Source organism: Vollenhovia emeryi, unplaced genomic scaffold (assembly GCF_000949405.1).
Source record: "Vollenhovia emeryi isolate VEMERY1.0 unplaced genomic scaffold, V.emery_V1.0 DF939144.1, whole genome shotgun sequence".
NCBI lineage: Eukaryota > Metazoa > Arthropoda > Insecta > Hymenoptera > Formicidae > Vollenhovia > Vollenhovia emeryi.
In genome coordinates, this window is record NW_011967222.1 from 1,358,892 (window position 1) to 1,374,528 (window position 15,637).

The 15,637-nt window shown below is 48.8% G+C and overlaps 5 protein-coding genes across 5 annotated transcripts in view; 4 read left to right on the forward strand and 1 right to left on the reverse strand.

Moving 5' to 3' along the window:
• The window catches only part of LOC105566521 (pseudouridine-metabolizing bifunctional protein C1861.05), a 32,342-nt gene that overhangs the window by 2,771 nt on the left and 13,934 nt on the right, over positions 1-15,637 (reverse strand). Inside the window, exons 6-7 of the mRNA XM_012020591.1 lie at positions 11,126-11,331; positions 10,032-10,231 (exon numbers count right to left, since the gene is read on the reverse strand). Coding sequence (XP_011875981.1) covers positions 10,032-10,231; positions 11,126-11,331 — 406 coding nt within the window. The remainder of the gene's footprint in view (positions 1-10,031; positions 10,232-11,125; positions 11,332-15,637) is intronic.
• On the forward strand, positions 1,178-3,620 carry LOC105566520. The gene is made up of 2 exons (XM_012020590.1): positions 1,178-1,485; positions 2,534-3,620. Exons 1-2 carry the CDS (start codon positions 1,350-1,352, stop codon positions 3,034-3,036), a joined length of 639 nt encoding a protein of 212 aa, XP_011875980.1. The 5' UTR covers positions 1,178-1,349; the 3' UTR covers positions 3,037-3,620.
• Positions 5,525-7,649, forward strand: LOC105566519. The gene is made up of 2 exons (XM_012020589.1): positions 5,525-6,073; positions 6,390-7,649. Exons 1-2 carry the CDS (start codon positions 5,797-5,799, stop codon positions 6,776-6,778), a joined length of 666 nt encoding a protein of 221 aa, XP_011875979.1. The 5' UTR covers positions 5,525-5,796; the 3' UTR covers positions 6,779-7,649.
• On the forward strand, positions 8,237-9,998 carry LOC105566518. The gene is made up of 4 exons (XM_012020588.1): positions 8,237-8,427; positions 8,513-8,579; positions 8,683-9,020; positions 9,096-9,998. The coding sequence occupies exons 1-4, from the start codon at positions 8,391-8,393 to the stop codon at positions 9,356-9,358; spliced, it is 705 nt and encodes a 234-aa protein (XP_011875978.1). The 5' UTR covers positions 8,237-8,390; the 3' UTR covers positions 9,359-9,998.
• Positions 12,508-15,637, forward strand: part of LOC105566517 — a 10,001-nt gene continuing 6,871 nt past the window's right edge. The window contains exon 1 of the mRNA XM_012020587.1: positions 12,508-13,296. The gene's annotated coding sequence lies outside the window, so the exon portion shown is untranslated. The remainder of the gene's footprint in view (positions 13,297-15,637) is intronic.

Below are 15,637 nucleotides of genomic sequence, written 5' to 3' on the forward strand. Positions count from 1 at the left end.
AATAAAAACTATGTATACTTGTACTGACTGATAAAGGACAGGCCTATGCTTGGGGTTCAAATTGGTATAGACAACTGAAGAATATTCAAGGCTCTGTTCTATCGACAAGATTCTTCTATCGTAGAATATGTTGTCGATAGAACAGAGCCTTGAATATTCTTCAGTTGTCTATACCAATTTGAACCCCAAGCATAGGCCTGTCCTTTATCAGTCAGTACAAGTACATAGTTTTTATTTTTTTAAATAGAATTTTCATATACCAAATGTATGAAATATATTACCATATATTTTCACCTACTTGGGGGAATATCGGCCAATGCATTTCTAATATAAGCAACATTGGACTAATGTTTCTTATATTAACGCCAATGCACTGCCCAGCGAGTGATTCGTCGAAACGATGTCGGCACCGTCAAATTGGTGTCGAGTCGACATCGTTTCTACATGTTGTCAATATCTCTCTATATTCATTTCTCTATGTGGCGATCGAACGAAAAACCAACAATGTTTTGTTTGGTTTTGAACCCAGGTCTTCGGATTAGCAGACCAGCGCACAATCCTCTGCGCCACGATCGCCACAGAAAATATATTATTTAAAAAATCGTATATAATATTATATATGTCAAAAATATACTAAAAATTATGTGAAATATGTGAACAATATTTAAATTACGTTTTTATAATTTTGCAGTAATGCTCTTCGCTGCCGCGAGGCGGCGATCGCACGTTACACTTTCTCGTATTGGAAAATCAACCAAGAGCAGTACCTAATATTAGAGTTATATTGGAAGTGCATCGGCCAATGTTTAACAATGCAATAAGAATATTAGTACAATATTAGACCAACATTGCTAAAAGACATATCGGCTAAATGAGAGAAAGTGTCGATCTTACGATATTGGAGCAATATTGGGAATACTAGATTTACATCATTTCCCAATGTTACGCCAACATATTGTGCTACTGGAGGAAGCTGATTCCGCGGCGAGGAAGAAACTATATACAGAAAGAGGACGAAAGAGGCAATTGTACAAAGGAATTTTGTCTCTTTCGCGTTAATTCTCTCGCCGGACACAAGAAAGGTCGTCCGCAGGGCACCGAGGGTCCCGGGGAAGGAGAAGGTCGTTGAAATTCCATAAGGGGGGTGGGCGGGCGGAGATACCCGGGACGTGCAACGCGCTCTAGCGCCCGCGCGCCGAGTTAGATCCCCATCGAGAGGAAGTCGCGTACTTCTGCGTCCCAGGCGGGTCACGGCGAAATACGCGTTGCGCTCGGAGATCGCGAGGAGTTTTGCGCTTCTCTCCCTGTTGTCCCTCGTTACGTGCACGCCCGCGTGACGATCGCGAGCGATGGGGAAGACGAGGACGGGCAAGGCTGCCATCACGTGCACGGTGGTAGCGTTCGTTCTGGTGGTGATCGCGTTCACCACACCCAACTGGTTGGAGACCGACGGGAAACTCGATAATCCGCAATTCGTCAAAATCGGTAAGATTACGCGCGACCGGGCGCCGTCGATCTGTATCTGCATGTAAAGTTCGTATTTTAAAAAAACAGAATATTTAAACATTGGACGCAGACGCGAGGGAATGGTCAGTTCTCGCGCATGCCTGTTGCATGACGTTTTTGAGTGTGCACGTTACGCACAACTGACCGCCAGAAAATGATTATTTTGTATAGAGGAAAATCCCTGTTACGAGAGATGGACTTCTAATGTGAGGTAGCAGGCCTTCACCGTCCAAATTCAATCTTTTTTTTCGCAACGATCGCGCGATTTAACAATGAACTTTCTCCACTGAACGTATTTCGCCACAAGGGCAATGAGTGCATGATGGAGTCAACAGATGATGCCTATTTAATTCGGCAGAAACTCCGTAGTCTCGTATTAGGAGCTCGTCTCATAACAGGGGACTTTACTCCGTTTCTTATTACGGAGTTTTTTTCCTCGTATTCGAAGAGTTACGTCATGAAAGTCGTGTTTCTCTGCAAAATTAGAATGGAGTCCTCTGTTGTGAGAGAGCCCGGGTTTCTGCTAAACTAATGGGTACCGTCTGTTGGCTCAGCCATGAAAGTTTGCCCTCGCAGTGAAGTCTGTTTAGTGGAAAATTCGTTGTTAAATGCGTGTAACCGTTGCGAAGTTGGATGTTGAGAACCCGCTATCTCATAACAGGGGACCTTAAGCCTGCATCAGACTACGGATTGAGATTAGATTGAAATTGGACCGATCAGAGTAAGGTTTGCTAATCTCAAGTTTGGCGAATTTCACTCCGATTGGTCAGATTTCAATCTAATATCAATCTCAATCTGTTGTTTGACACGGGCTTAAGCCTGCATCGGACTACGGATTGAGATTAGATTGAAATTGGACCGATCAGAGTAAGGTTTGCTAATCTCAAGTTTGGCGAATTTCACTCCGATTGGTCAGATTTCAATCATAATATCAGTCTCAATCCGTAGTTTGACGCGGGCTTTAGAAGCACGAGACACTTGGCTGGCAGCGACAGAGCGATTGAGTGTAACGACGCTGTCATTGCAGGTCTCTGGCAGGTGTGTTTCCAAGGATTCCAGGATCCGCGTCATCTCTACGACACCAGGTTCTACGGCTGCTGGTGGGTGTTCGAGGAGGAGTATTACATCATACACGACATACTTCTGCCGGATTTCTTCGTCGCCACGCAGTTCTTCTTCACGCTCTGCCTGACCCTGTTGCTGATAGGCAGTTTCCTCACCATCTTGTACACCTGCTGCTCGCGCCATCACGACAAGTATCAGCTGCTCCTGTGGACGACTGGCGGCAATTTAACCTTGGCGGGAGTGTGCGGCGTGATAGCGGTCATCATATTCGGCGCGAGGGGCGACGGGCGGGATTGGATGCCCAATTGGGAGCACAACGACATCAGTTGGTCCTTCGCCTTGGCCGTCGTGGGTAGCATCGCTCTGATAGCCGCCGGTATACTCTTCCTGATCGAAGGTCGCAGGCACAGGAAGAAGCAGCAGCAAATATTGGACGAGGAGCAGAAAACGCACACGACCATTTAGCACATTTTTACATCGTAATCCAACGCGGACACTCGCATCGAAATGATCGCGAAAGCGAAGGGAAATTTTATCTATTTTATCAACGCGCATCGGACAAATTCTTTCAAGACTAATAATTTTATATCGTTACACATCTACTCGTCGTAACATTACATAAGATCTGCCGGTATATATCTAAGGTACACGCATGTATACATATGTATACATGCGTAAAATGCCAGACATATATGTGGATATATTATCTAAGGTATATATGCATTTTAATTAGTTTAAGATACACCGAGCCATTTTACGATTATCCTTTTGCGCCGACAAAAGTCTAAGTTATAAAATAACTTCTATGAAAAAAAAGAGATGCACTACTAGAGTCTACTATAACGTAAGTGCTGTTAAATGTGTCAGCGTGACGCACATATCGGAAACGATCCGTCCATTTTTCCGTATTGTTTTTGAAAATGTTCGTAGGGACTAATTTTATATACATGTACATAAGTTCTCTAGGTATATTGTTGATGTTACGCGAGAGACGAATCTCCCACTTGTACCGTAATACATGCGGCATAATAAAATAATTTTTCCTAATAGCCGACGTGTTGTCACTCGCGCGGGTATTCAGCGTAATGAACCCTCGAAACGCAAATTAAGTCGATTAAGCGCAGCTCCGCGCGTGCACGCGGTGACCCACTTTGTTGCCGCAAATTTTATCGTATAAATTACGAGACGCCGGTCTCTCGCGCGCACGCGATACCGCGGAGGAAAGTGTCCGTCGCCCGTTTGACCTAAATCAGATTCTATTCTAATCGACCGCGCTCGAAGAATCTTCCGCGGTTATGTCAGCCGCGGCCGGTAAACCGCGAATGCGTCACCGTGGGTCTCCTCGAGGTGACGCGTTTGCATCTTACGGCGGAATTCTGCTGAGCGATGACTCGCGTCGTCGCGTAATTACGGTATATAACTTTCGTGATTCAGCCGCAGGATGTACGGCTCGCATTCCTAGGAATACAGCGGTTTAACATTTTTTTAGAGAGAAAGGGAGAACGTAAATGAAAGTGATGTAAGAAGGTTTGCAAGAAGAGAGCGGAAGTCGCGTATCAGAGAAAAGAGTTCCTCCTCGAGGAATAAGTCACGCCCGTTTTAGACGATCTGGGGGGTCAATTCTGTATCTTGCAACATAGTGAAAACGCTAAAAGTGAGCGACTTTGTCTCTCTTTTTTTTAAGAGGACAGATAGAAAGAAACAAGGCTGCTCACTTTCAGCATTTTCACTGTAAGATGCAGAATTGACCGCCGGATATTTCTCGAGATAGAAACTATCGCGTCTCAACCTTTTAGCCTAAGCCTAATGTTACATTTGTCGTGAACGACAATTTTCTTAAGCGTGTTGATTGGCTGCTGAATAGAAAATTTCTAGATACTCGAGAATATTTCAACGCGTGTATATCTCAAAAAAATTTGTGTCCTTTGATTCTTTGATCGCTTCTCATTATTGCGAAATTATAAACCGAGTATCGTGCTGAATTCCGCGATGCGTTTTACGGATCGTCCAACAGTAAGACAGACCTGAGCCTGATCTACAATGTGCTCTTTGCGTCTAGAAACATTCTATTTTATAGTCAACGAATACGTTTAAAAAATTTATGCAAGTTAAGTGCATATTGCCGTTAAATTTTTAAGCATTTTGATTCACTTATATAAAATAGAATGTTTCTAGACGCAAAGAGCATATTGTAGATCAGGCTTAAATCAAAACGCTTAAAAAATGTATCGACAATACACGATTGTACAATATATAATGTACAATTTATCAATTTGCGCACATTTTAAACGTATTTACTGACTGCAAAATAGAACATTTCGAGTCGCGAGGAGCATATTGTAGATCAGGCCTTAGGTTTAGAAACGCATTCATCCGCGGTCTGCTTGCGTCCTGCAGGATCAAGGCCGGAATGCGATCATGAGAAGAGAAACGATATACGCATAAACACGACGTGATATGCGGTGACACATGCACCTTGACGGGTGCAGGGGCGACGAGAAAGACGCAGCGGGAGCGTCGCGATTCCAGATTTTCGGAGACGTGCGCCGGGCAAAATTTTAAATCGTCGATTTCATTGATCGAATCCCTCGGTCGACTCACTTCGCGATACTCGTTGCCTCGCGCGATTCGATCAACGCCAGTTTCACACACCTTTTACGACTGTTTACCTCTCGATATCACGAGACACGGTAGTGTCTCGCGCCAAGTATAAGCGTAGCTAGATTATAATAAACTTGATCGACTTTTGTATCTCGCGGTGAACGAGGATGCGCCGCGCGAGGGAAAATTTATCCTCAAAGGGGAAACCAACGCGCTTCCCTCTCCCTCTCGTGTGCGAAAGCAAATTTAAAGATCGATTTCTTCGGTGGTTCTGTTAGAACAGCTGTTCCCTTCTTTCTCTCTTCCGTCGGACTCGTCGGAGCCCGCCGAGCCCGCCCCGTGGACGGTCCTGCGCAGATTCGTTACGTTTAACGCCCCGCTCATGAGACACTCGCGCGTGGCTCGAGGTGAGACGCGGGTAAGGTTAGGTTAGGCTAGAACTCGGCCGTTCGCTCCGCCAATAACGCGGGTCGCTTGGGTGTGGTTTATTAGAGCCGTGGGACCGTCAGGTAGAGCGATTGTGTTCCATGAGAGTGTAGTTTACGTCGCGCACCCAGCCAGGCGGCCGGACGCGTCTCGTGCCTCACTTTCGCGATCGTCCCGGGTGCAGGCGCAACGGCGACGATGAAGAAGAGAAGCCTGTCCGGCAACGTCGGCGTCGGCGTGTTCCTGGTGGGATTCGTCTGCGTGTGCGTCGCGTTCGGCACGCCCTCCTGGTTGGTCAGCGACCCGCGGATCGTCGGGGCGCAGCTCGACCGACTCGGCCTGTGGCGGCACTGCTTCAGGTCGCTACCCAATCCCCAGGAGTCCGACGCGCCCAGGCGGTTCTTCGTCGGCTGCCGATGGGTCTACGACCCGTTCACCGCGGGCTACTCCGAGATCCGCGGCTTCCTGCTGCCCCGTAAGTGGTCACGCGGCGGCAGCTCGTGTCCGCGGCGTCGAACTCTACCCAAGGAGAAATGGGAAGTCAAGGTGAAGTCAATTTCGCGTCACATTGGCCAAAATGTGACAAGTTTGGCGAATGTAACATCAAATTGACGTCATCTTTTCATCTTCCCCTTGGGTTATTTTTCCTCGGAACAAGAGAGATTTGCTGTTTCTCGCAATAGCAAAGCGCCATGGACTGCTGCGTTGACAGCGTAATGTTCGCTGGAAAAGTAACAAGCTAACAAGACTCTTCGTCACTTTGTGTCTAACGTGATGTTTCTTTGTCGCAGCATTTATGATAGCTACACAAGTGTTCTTCACGATATGCTTCCTGCTGGGCCTGATATCGTTCTTTCTCATACTACTCTTCACTCTGTGCTGCGACCCGGAGCGAAAGAGGTACATCGAGCTGATAACCACCATCGGTTACTTGCTACTGGCCAGCGGTCTCTGCGGTGGTTTGGCGGTCATCGTATTCGCCTGCCTCGGTAACGCGGACGGCTGGATGCCCGGACACTCCAATAACTATCTAGGATGGTCCTTTGCTCTGGGCGTCATAGGCAGCGTACTGACACTGATCGCGAGCGGTTTGATGCTGGTGGAGGCAAACGTGCAACGAAAGAAACGAGACTACCTGAAGGAATCTCAAACGCGTTTCCAACTGGAGTCCCGCGCCTAGAGCGGGGACGCGCGCGCACACGAGCGTCCGTACGAAAAGTCTGTAGTACCATTCCGTCCATAAGGTGCAACGTTTTTACCGTAGAACTTTTCTCTTATCCGTAGACTGTACAGACCAGAAAAATATAACACGAAACAGATCTGCATTAATTTAAGTTTAGACAGGTACGTAAGTTTAATATTTTTGTACGATATTTTATATCTCTTTATAACATCATGTATATGGGACCGCAGTATTGTACGATGTTATTATTAACGATGTATATGGGACGACATATGCGCGTCTTGAAACACTTGTAGAAAAATTCGCGAGGAATCGATTGATCACGATATTTTTATTCGGAGCAATTCGGATCATTTTTAATATGAATCTCGACCGATCGAGCTTTGAGCCGCGACGAGAGAGTGAGATTGCGTTAATCGCGCGGTTATTTTTCTTCCGTCCAAACCTGGAATGCGCGCTTTTAATAAATATTTTATCATAATTTTGTAGTTTTAACTTGGACTTCATCGTAGGGACGTGGTCATTTTTATGACTTGTGTGGCCGTACACGAATTTTTTAGTGCTTTGAGACGCGGATTATTGAAATAGCTTGTATATTGTACCTACATATATACATATATATTTATATATGATATACATATTAAGTTCTACGCACGAGATTTAAGATAGTCGCACGACGCAGCTACGCATTTCCACGTTTGTGGAAATGTCAACGAGATTAATCGCGCACAAAGGTAAATTTTATAACTCCGTCCGTTACTAAATAAAACTTCTAATAAGAAAACTTTATTCTCTACAGCCTATCAGTCTCACTTAAATGTATACACGTAACAAATAAATTACATCTCTCGACAGATAAGATTGTAAACACGATTTGCGTCCACTGACGGAAGATGGGCTGAAAATCCTGAGCTACTTTTATCCGTGATGTCAAATCCTCCCAATTATAGCGTCGCTCTTCGTATAATTTTCATTTTCTTCATGGATGTAAAATCAAGGTCCTCAAAATCATTGTTAATTTACCGCAGCGTCCTAAAGATTGTGTTCAAATTACATGACAGTAACAGAATGAAACTGCTAGCGAAACAAATTACCGATATTTCTGACAACATGTGCATGTCCGATGATTCATAAAAAAATAATTGCTTACGCGATACGTTCAATATAATTTACACTGCCTACATGTACCTAATTTGTAAACTATATTATAATAAAATATAAAATTAGGTACATGTATAATAAACTATATTTTATTATATTATATTTTATTTGTTTTGTTTGAGTAAATTAACAATGATCTTGATGATTTTGATTCCACATCTACAAGGAAGATGATTTACACAGAGAAAGGCGCAAAGGACAATTTACGACGAACACGCAATGCGCACATGAAGATCAGCCTACATTACCGACAGACGGCAAAGCTCCGACTGTCGGCAAAGTACCATGTCTTTCCATTGGTAGAATTGATAGCAATGGCGTGGGCTCTCACTGGGTGTGCTGGGTGTGGCGAGGATAAAGAGCTTCGGTGACGAACGAAAACAACACTCGTGAACGAACGAGTTGCACAAGTCGATCGGTTTCGCGTTGGACTTCCCGAGGGGTCATCATGACCGTGGACAAGCAAGAGTATCACAGGGCGTCCAGTGAGTAAATTGTTCAGGTCGCTCAGCAGAGCGTTTGTATCTAAAGTAACCTGTACTAGCGCGTTTTGAATTTTTTCACCGATAGACGCGGTCGTTTTCGGCGGCGGGCTCACGTTCGTGGCGCTTTTCCTTCTAATGATGGCGTTCACAAGGTAAACATGCGTATTTCCGTGCAATTGCTACGAGCGACGATCTCGCGCGATTAACTGGACGCGCATGAGAACCGTCACTGATCCCCGCCCGCATAATTTCCAGCCCGTACTGGATCCAATCGTACCAGGAGACGTTCAGCAGCTTTAAGCACATGGGACTCTGGGAATACTGCTTCGAGCAATTCCGCTATCCCTACTATCAGTTTGACAAGCAGTTCGACGGCTGTCACCACATATTTTCGCAGGAGTACTACGTCATAAGGGAGTGGCTGCTGCCGGCGTGGCTCATGATAGTACAGACGTTCGTCACGCTGGCCCTGTTGCTCTCAATCTTCGCCTTTGGCGTGATCGCCCTGATCTGGATACGTTGGCCGTTGAGATTCGTCCTGCATTACGAGTGGATCCTGTCGTCCGCCGCGTTCATCTGCAACGCAGGAGCCGGTAAGCGTAGGAGTACAAAAATTGAAGACAGAAGACACCAAAAGGGTTCCTTAACACCTGGCTCTTTAATTTCAGGCGTGTTTCTCTTCCTGGCGGTCTCCATATTCGGCGGGCAGTGTTGGCGCCGGGACTGGTTGATGTACCCGAATTTCAATTACTTGTCGTGGTCGTACGGCCTCGCAGTCATATCGTTCATGATCCACACGTTCGCCGCGTTCTTCCTTTATCTGGACGCGCGAACGGGTTACAGATTGCGCAAGGAGTCTCGCAACTTGGTGATGCAGATGCAACCGAATCCGCAGTCCCATCACGGGCCGCCGCGAAGCGGATACGTATAATCGAATCGCGCGCCCCTTCGACGAGAAGTTCAGTCTCGACGCGAAGCTCTTACAGTTTTAATTAATGACCGAGCGAAAGATAGATCTGTCTCTTAAAGAGAGTCCGTGCACCACGCGTGCACGATTTTAATCCGTCCACTTGTGTTTGTTCACTAAAAATAATAGTAAGAACTTGGAATGCTACCGTTATTTTTAATGAATAGCTCCGCGTGAGAGCGATCGACCGTAGTCGGCAGGTCCCGGTTTCGATCCTCCCGACCTTCATTCTATTATATGTGCCTCAGTTTTAAGAGGTTGAATAGAGAGTTGAAGGTTACAAGTGCGAAGGAGCACGGGGCGAATTGTAACCCGATTGAAACGAAAATCCACAATTTATATTTGTATTTAATCATTTAAGAAATGCAAACACGTATATCTTAAGATCGTCGCCTTCTCTCGGGCTAATTATACTCAATTCTCTTGAAGCTAATTCGCTTGTGCGTGAATAATCTCCGTCCATTGTTCTACTCACGCATGCACATCATTTTTTTTATATCACGATTTTTATATATATATTTTATAAATATTATATAATGTGTATAATATATAGAATTATATAGCATTTTGACTTACAAATATATAGATAATCGGTGAACAGAAAGACGGGCAAGTTGCCGCAGGAAGTTTTACTCACCCGGAACGTTCGCTTGCGACGCAACGTCGAGCACGTAGCGTATGGTGTCCAGTTCGAGATTTGCGTCGAGAACGATGAGGCTTGCTCCCTCGAGATGCGACTGACACTCCTTTATCAACTTCGGAGTGATCGCGGCGAAGGACTCCATTTCGCTGACGTTGAAGTTGCACTCGCCATTAGCGTCCAGCACCACCGTGAATCTGTAATATTAAAACGGCGCAATCTATTAGAATTGTCCTTTTTATTATAGGAAGTAGAACGGCAAACGCCATTGCTAGTTGGACAATTGGGACGCGTCTGGCTGGTTCTGAAAGTCTTCTTCACAGCCGGAAATGTCGCAACCGTAAAAAGGTCGCCTGTTATAAATTTGTGAATTTGGGTAACTATGCGGAAAGAATTTTTTCTTAAAATTTATCCTGAAAATCATGTAACCGTGGGATATGGCATTTTGAAGAATTTTCTAAGAGTTTTTTTTTAATTTTACCATACATTTTACTCGTAGTTGTACTTTGTACAGAGGAAAGTCCCCTATTATGAGATAGGCTCCTAATACGAGAGCGAAGTTTCTGCTAAATTTAATAGGCATCTGTTGGTCCCACCATGAATTTATTGCCCTTGGAGTGAAGTCTGTTTAATTGGGAAATTGATAGATTGTGTAATCGTTGCGATTGAATTTGGACGTTGAAAACCTACTATCTCATATTAGAATCCAATCTCATGTTAGAGGACTTTCCTCTACATTTTACTAGTAGAATATAAAATTTCGAGAAACTCGTGAAATTCTTCAAAATGCCATGTTCCGTGGATTTACATGATTTTCAGGATAAACTTTAAGAGAAAATTCTCTCCGTGTAAATGATAATTTCCAGCGATTCGGATATTATACCGGGTATCACGGAATTGCTCGGAACAGCTAAATTATTTCCTAGAATTCTACTGTTTTCCAGGAGAAACGAAATAATTCCGATCGGAGTGCACCCCGCGCGTTCCCACGATAGTCCCCGTCGTCGAGTCCGAGTGCGCAGCCTTGTTACGTATTCGGCGGTACCGCCGGACCGGTCTCTCGCCGTCGAGTACTCGCCGACGACTCGTACCTCGCGGTGTCCACGCCTGGCACGCGCCTCACCGTCTCGCCCCCGGCCCCCAGGCTCTCGAGAACGGTCCTCCCATGCTCGTCGTCGCCGACGACGGATATCAGACGCGTGTTCCCCAAGCCGAGCCTGAGCAGCGCGTCGGCGACGTTCCGGCCGACCCCGCCGCAGCTGCGTCTGCTTCGCCCGGTGTACGTCCCGCCGTCATTCTGAAAGCGAATCGCTCCCGTCAGGATTACTCGGTACTAGCATTCGAATTCCGCCGGTCACGACCGATCGATCTTCCACGCGGCGAGGAGGCAGAGGAATAAAAAAAAAAGGAGACAGACTAAAGCCATAAAAGTACTCTCTTCCCCGAAGAGAGCGCGTGAAAGGGCGAATCCAGCGGAAAAAGAAAGCCGCCCCCCGGCTGTAAGGGGTTGCTCCGCGAGGATTCAATTAGACGTCGCGAGCGCGTACGCTTCGGTGGCGCGCGGCGAATACTCGAGGGGAAGCGCGCCAAGACCCACCCCAGTGATATTCAAGCTGGTGTATAGCGCGCTCACCCCCTCCCGCCCCCGACCCCGCGGCTTTGATACGCGGTATAGCCGGTATGCCCGCGCGCGTATATCACGTATCCCCCCATACTCTCCTCCTCTTTCCGCTCCGTCTCCTCGCGCCACCACCACGTCCGGTGGTAACATACGCGGCTGAACACTTTTATCTCTCCACCTCTTCCTTCCACCTCGGCTCTATTTCTACGTGTTCAGCGATGTGCTTGGGGCTGCGCGCACCCTTCCGCGAGCGAGACCCCGTCAGTCGGACCTATTTCTCGCGGTGCTCCGTTTCGATGTCCCGCGGCTAACAATAAGACCCGAGTCCCGCCCGGCCGTCACGTAGCGCCGAGACCGACGTCGGGACGCGAGTTTATCCCCCTGCGAGCCCCGGCCCGAGCCCAGCGGTCGCTGGTAGATCGAAGCGGAGCCCGCTTCGCCCACTTCCGATCGTCCGCCCTTGCGGATCACTCCCTTCGCGTGTCTTCCCTCTATCTATCAGTGTGCCTTGCGAGCGGCGGCGGCGGCGACGGCGGAGAGTCTCCTCGACCCCCGAGCCAGTCCGGTTGCCTGTCGCGGGCGCTGATCGACGCCGACCACCCCCGCGGTCCACGTACCCCCCGGTTTGCCGCGTGTTCTCCGCGTCGTCAGGATAGAAAGAGAGAGGCCCGCGGGACAGGCAAGGCAGATAGGTAAAAAGAGCCGCGCGTGTCCGCCTGGAGGCACCGTCCCGTGCGTCGGGCGCGCGGGGCGAGAAGCGTCGGGCGTCCGTGGCCGCGGCGTCGCGACGGTGACGACGACGACGACGACGTCGCGCGCACGAGCTCTCGACTCTGCGTGATCCGTGGCAGTGAGAGGCAGCGCGTCGCGTCGGGCCGCGTCGCGCCGCTCCACGAAGCGTCGTGCGAGCGACATGCACCACGGCTGGCGACGGCCTTGTCAAGTGTCGACTGTGAGCAGGAGGACGGGGACGAGGCCGCGACCGAGGCCGAGGACGAGAGCGAGGACGTCGACGGCGGCGGGTACCGCGACGGTGACGACGTCGGGGTGCTGGTGAGAGAGCGAGAGAGGTGCCAGGAGTACGAACGCGGGCGACTGGCATGAACGACGACGACGTTGTGGACGACGTTGCCGAGGAGGACTCCCGCGGCGATGCCCGTGAAGGAAGCGCCGCGGCCACCACGACGACCACGACGACGACGACGGCGAAGACGACGACGGCGCTCGCGTTGCTCCTCGCGCATACCGCCGTGCTGCCGACACCCGGCTGCGGCGATCCCGCGGCGGTCGTCCCGGCGCGCGTAGGCTGCCCCGCGGAACTCGCGTCGTAGAAGGCGCGGTCGCTCCTCGGAGACGTCGCGCCGCCGTCCGAGGAGGCGGATCCCGCGCTCCCCGAGAGCGTTTCGCGTTTACCGTGCAGAGTCGGGGACGGGGAGAAGATCGAGCGGGAGCGCTCGCCTCCGGGACAAAGGACTCTCTCTTTCCGCCCGAGAGGATCTTAATTCCCCCGAAGAGAGAACAATAAGGCCCTACCCGAAGGACGAGACTACGAGGACCGAGACTACCTTGCTCCGCGACAGAAAGGACGCCGCACCTCGGCGCATCGCGCGTGCCTTTCGCCCGAAGGAGTCTCGCGCAGAGGTATCTCCCTTACGGATCGAGGATAAGCCGGGTTTCATCTTTTCGCGAGACAGTGTCCACCTCCTCCTCCTACGCCCTTTCTCGTCGCGGGTGAACCGCGCTTTCGCGGAAGGAAGTCGCTCGGAGCATCGCTCGGAGGGAGGGGGGGGGGGCGGCAAGCGATTCGAAGAGCGTGCCGGAGCACCCGAGGGGGTTGCCACGCGTCGACGTCCACGCCGTCCGGGAGTCGCGTCGACGGGGCCCGTGAAACGCGAGCGTTCGCGTGACGCGCGGCGTATAAACCCCTCCCCCCGCCCTCCCCCCCTTTCACCCGTTGGTGCACGCGGCGAAAATAGGACGAGGCGCAACGCAAGCGTGGCGTTAAATTCCTTCGGGAAGGTCGGGAGGAAGATTGCATAACGCCACGTTCCCTCCCCACATCCATCACCACCTACCCTCCTTCCCCCTCTCTCGCGTGCGCGCGCGCGCACCCACTACCGCCCGCGACTCCTCGTCGTCCTTTTTTTCACCCTCCTCCTCCCCCCCCGGTCCCTCGCGCCTCATCCTCGGGGATATGTCACCTCGTGTATCGATGTCTAATTAAAGGCCGCTCGGCGGTCTTTTTTTATCGCGCCCCCGCGGCCCCGCTCGGTAAAGACGCGCGGTATCCTCGTCCCCCTCGGCTCCTGGTATCCGGCGTCGGGAAAGGATCGCACGCGGCTCGCCGCGCGACATCGATCCGCGCGCGCCTCCTCTCTCTCTCTCTCTCGCTCTTTCCCTCTCGCTCCTTTTTTTCCCTCCGCGGGATTATGTAAAGTAGGCAGCGCTGGACGCCGGCCAGGACGTTGACTGTTCGTCTCCGGTGACGTCGGGGGAATTGTTTCTCCGTTAAGGACGAAGAGAGGTAACCGTCGGTGTTCCTCTTCCTCCCGCTTCCCCGCCCGCGTATATACGTTCCTCGCTCGTGTCGTGTGCCGTGCCGTGTCGTGCGTCGGTGTCGGAGCGCGCACTAACGCGCAGGGTTTAAACGATCGATGGGCCCTTGCCGCTTTCTCTCTCTCTCTCTCTCTTCCGTGTTTTCATTACAATGCGCCACTCGCGTATACTCGTGCAGCGGTCTGCTGCCCGCCTGTCCGCGTGCATGCAACGCGAGTGCCGACGCACGGAAACGGGAGCGCGTTTTGGCGCATCGCCCTGACCGAGTGTCCCGACGTCGGCGGTGCATGCCCGCGCTCTCGCGACCCCGGCGAGGGTATCTCGGCACGCCGTGCGGACAATCCTCGCCGGGATCCTCCACCGAGATTTCGGGTGTACGAACCCCAGTCAGAAATGACGCGTTGATCGACGTCAACATGACCGTAGATGGTACAATGTGCAGGCGCAATATTGGGAAATAATGTAAATCTATAATAGTATTCCCGATATTGGTTCAATATTGTAAGACGGACGCCTTCTCTTATTTAGCAATATTGGTCTAATATTGTATCAATATTCTAGATTTATATTGGAGGTGCATTGGCCAATATTTAATAATGTAACAAGGATATTGGTCTAATATTAATACAATATTAGACCAATATTCTTATTATATTATTAAATATTGGCCAATGCACCTCCAATATAAATCTAGAATTATATAATTATTATCGTGCAATATTTACATTTATTCCACGACCAATAATGGCTTCACGTTGAACAATAGCGGCCAATGCATTTCTAATATAACCAACATTGGGCCAATGTTTAGCCGATGCACTGAGCTTCTATAAGGGTAGTAAGTAGCATAATATATTGGCGGAATGTATTAGAAAATAATGTAAATCTAATATTCCCAATATTGGTCCAATGTTGTAAGATGGACGCCTTCTCTTATTTAACCACTGTGTCTATTTAGCAATATTGGTTTAACATTGTATCAATATTAGACCAATATTCTTATTGCATTGTTAAATATTGGCCAATGCACCTCCAATATAAATCTAGAATTATATAATTATTATCGTGCAATATTTACATTTATTCACGTTGAACAATATCGGCCAATGCATTTCTAATATAACCAACATTGAACCAATGTTTAGCCAATGCACTGTGCTACTAAGGGACCCTAGTAGTACAATATATTGGCGCAATATTGAAAACTAATGTAAATCTAGTATTCCCAATGTTGTAAGACGGACGCCTTCTCTTATTCAGCAATATTGGTTGAATAAATTGCAGCAACATTAGACCAATATTCTTATTACACTGTTAAATATTGGCCAATGCACCTCCAATATGAATCTAATATTGTATAATTATTATCGTGCAATATTTACATTTATTCACGTTGAACAATATCGGCCAATGCATTTCTAATATA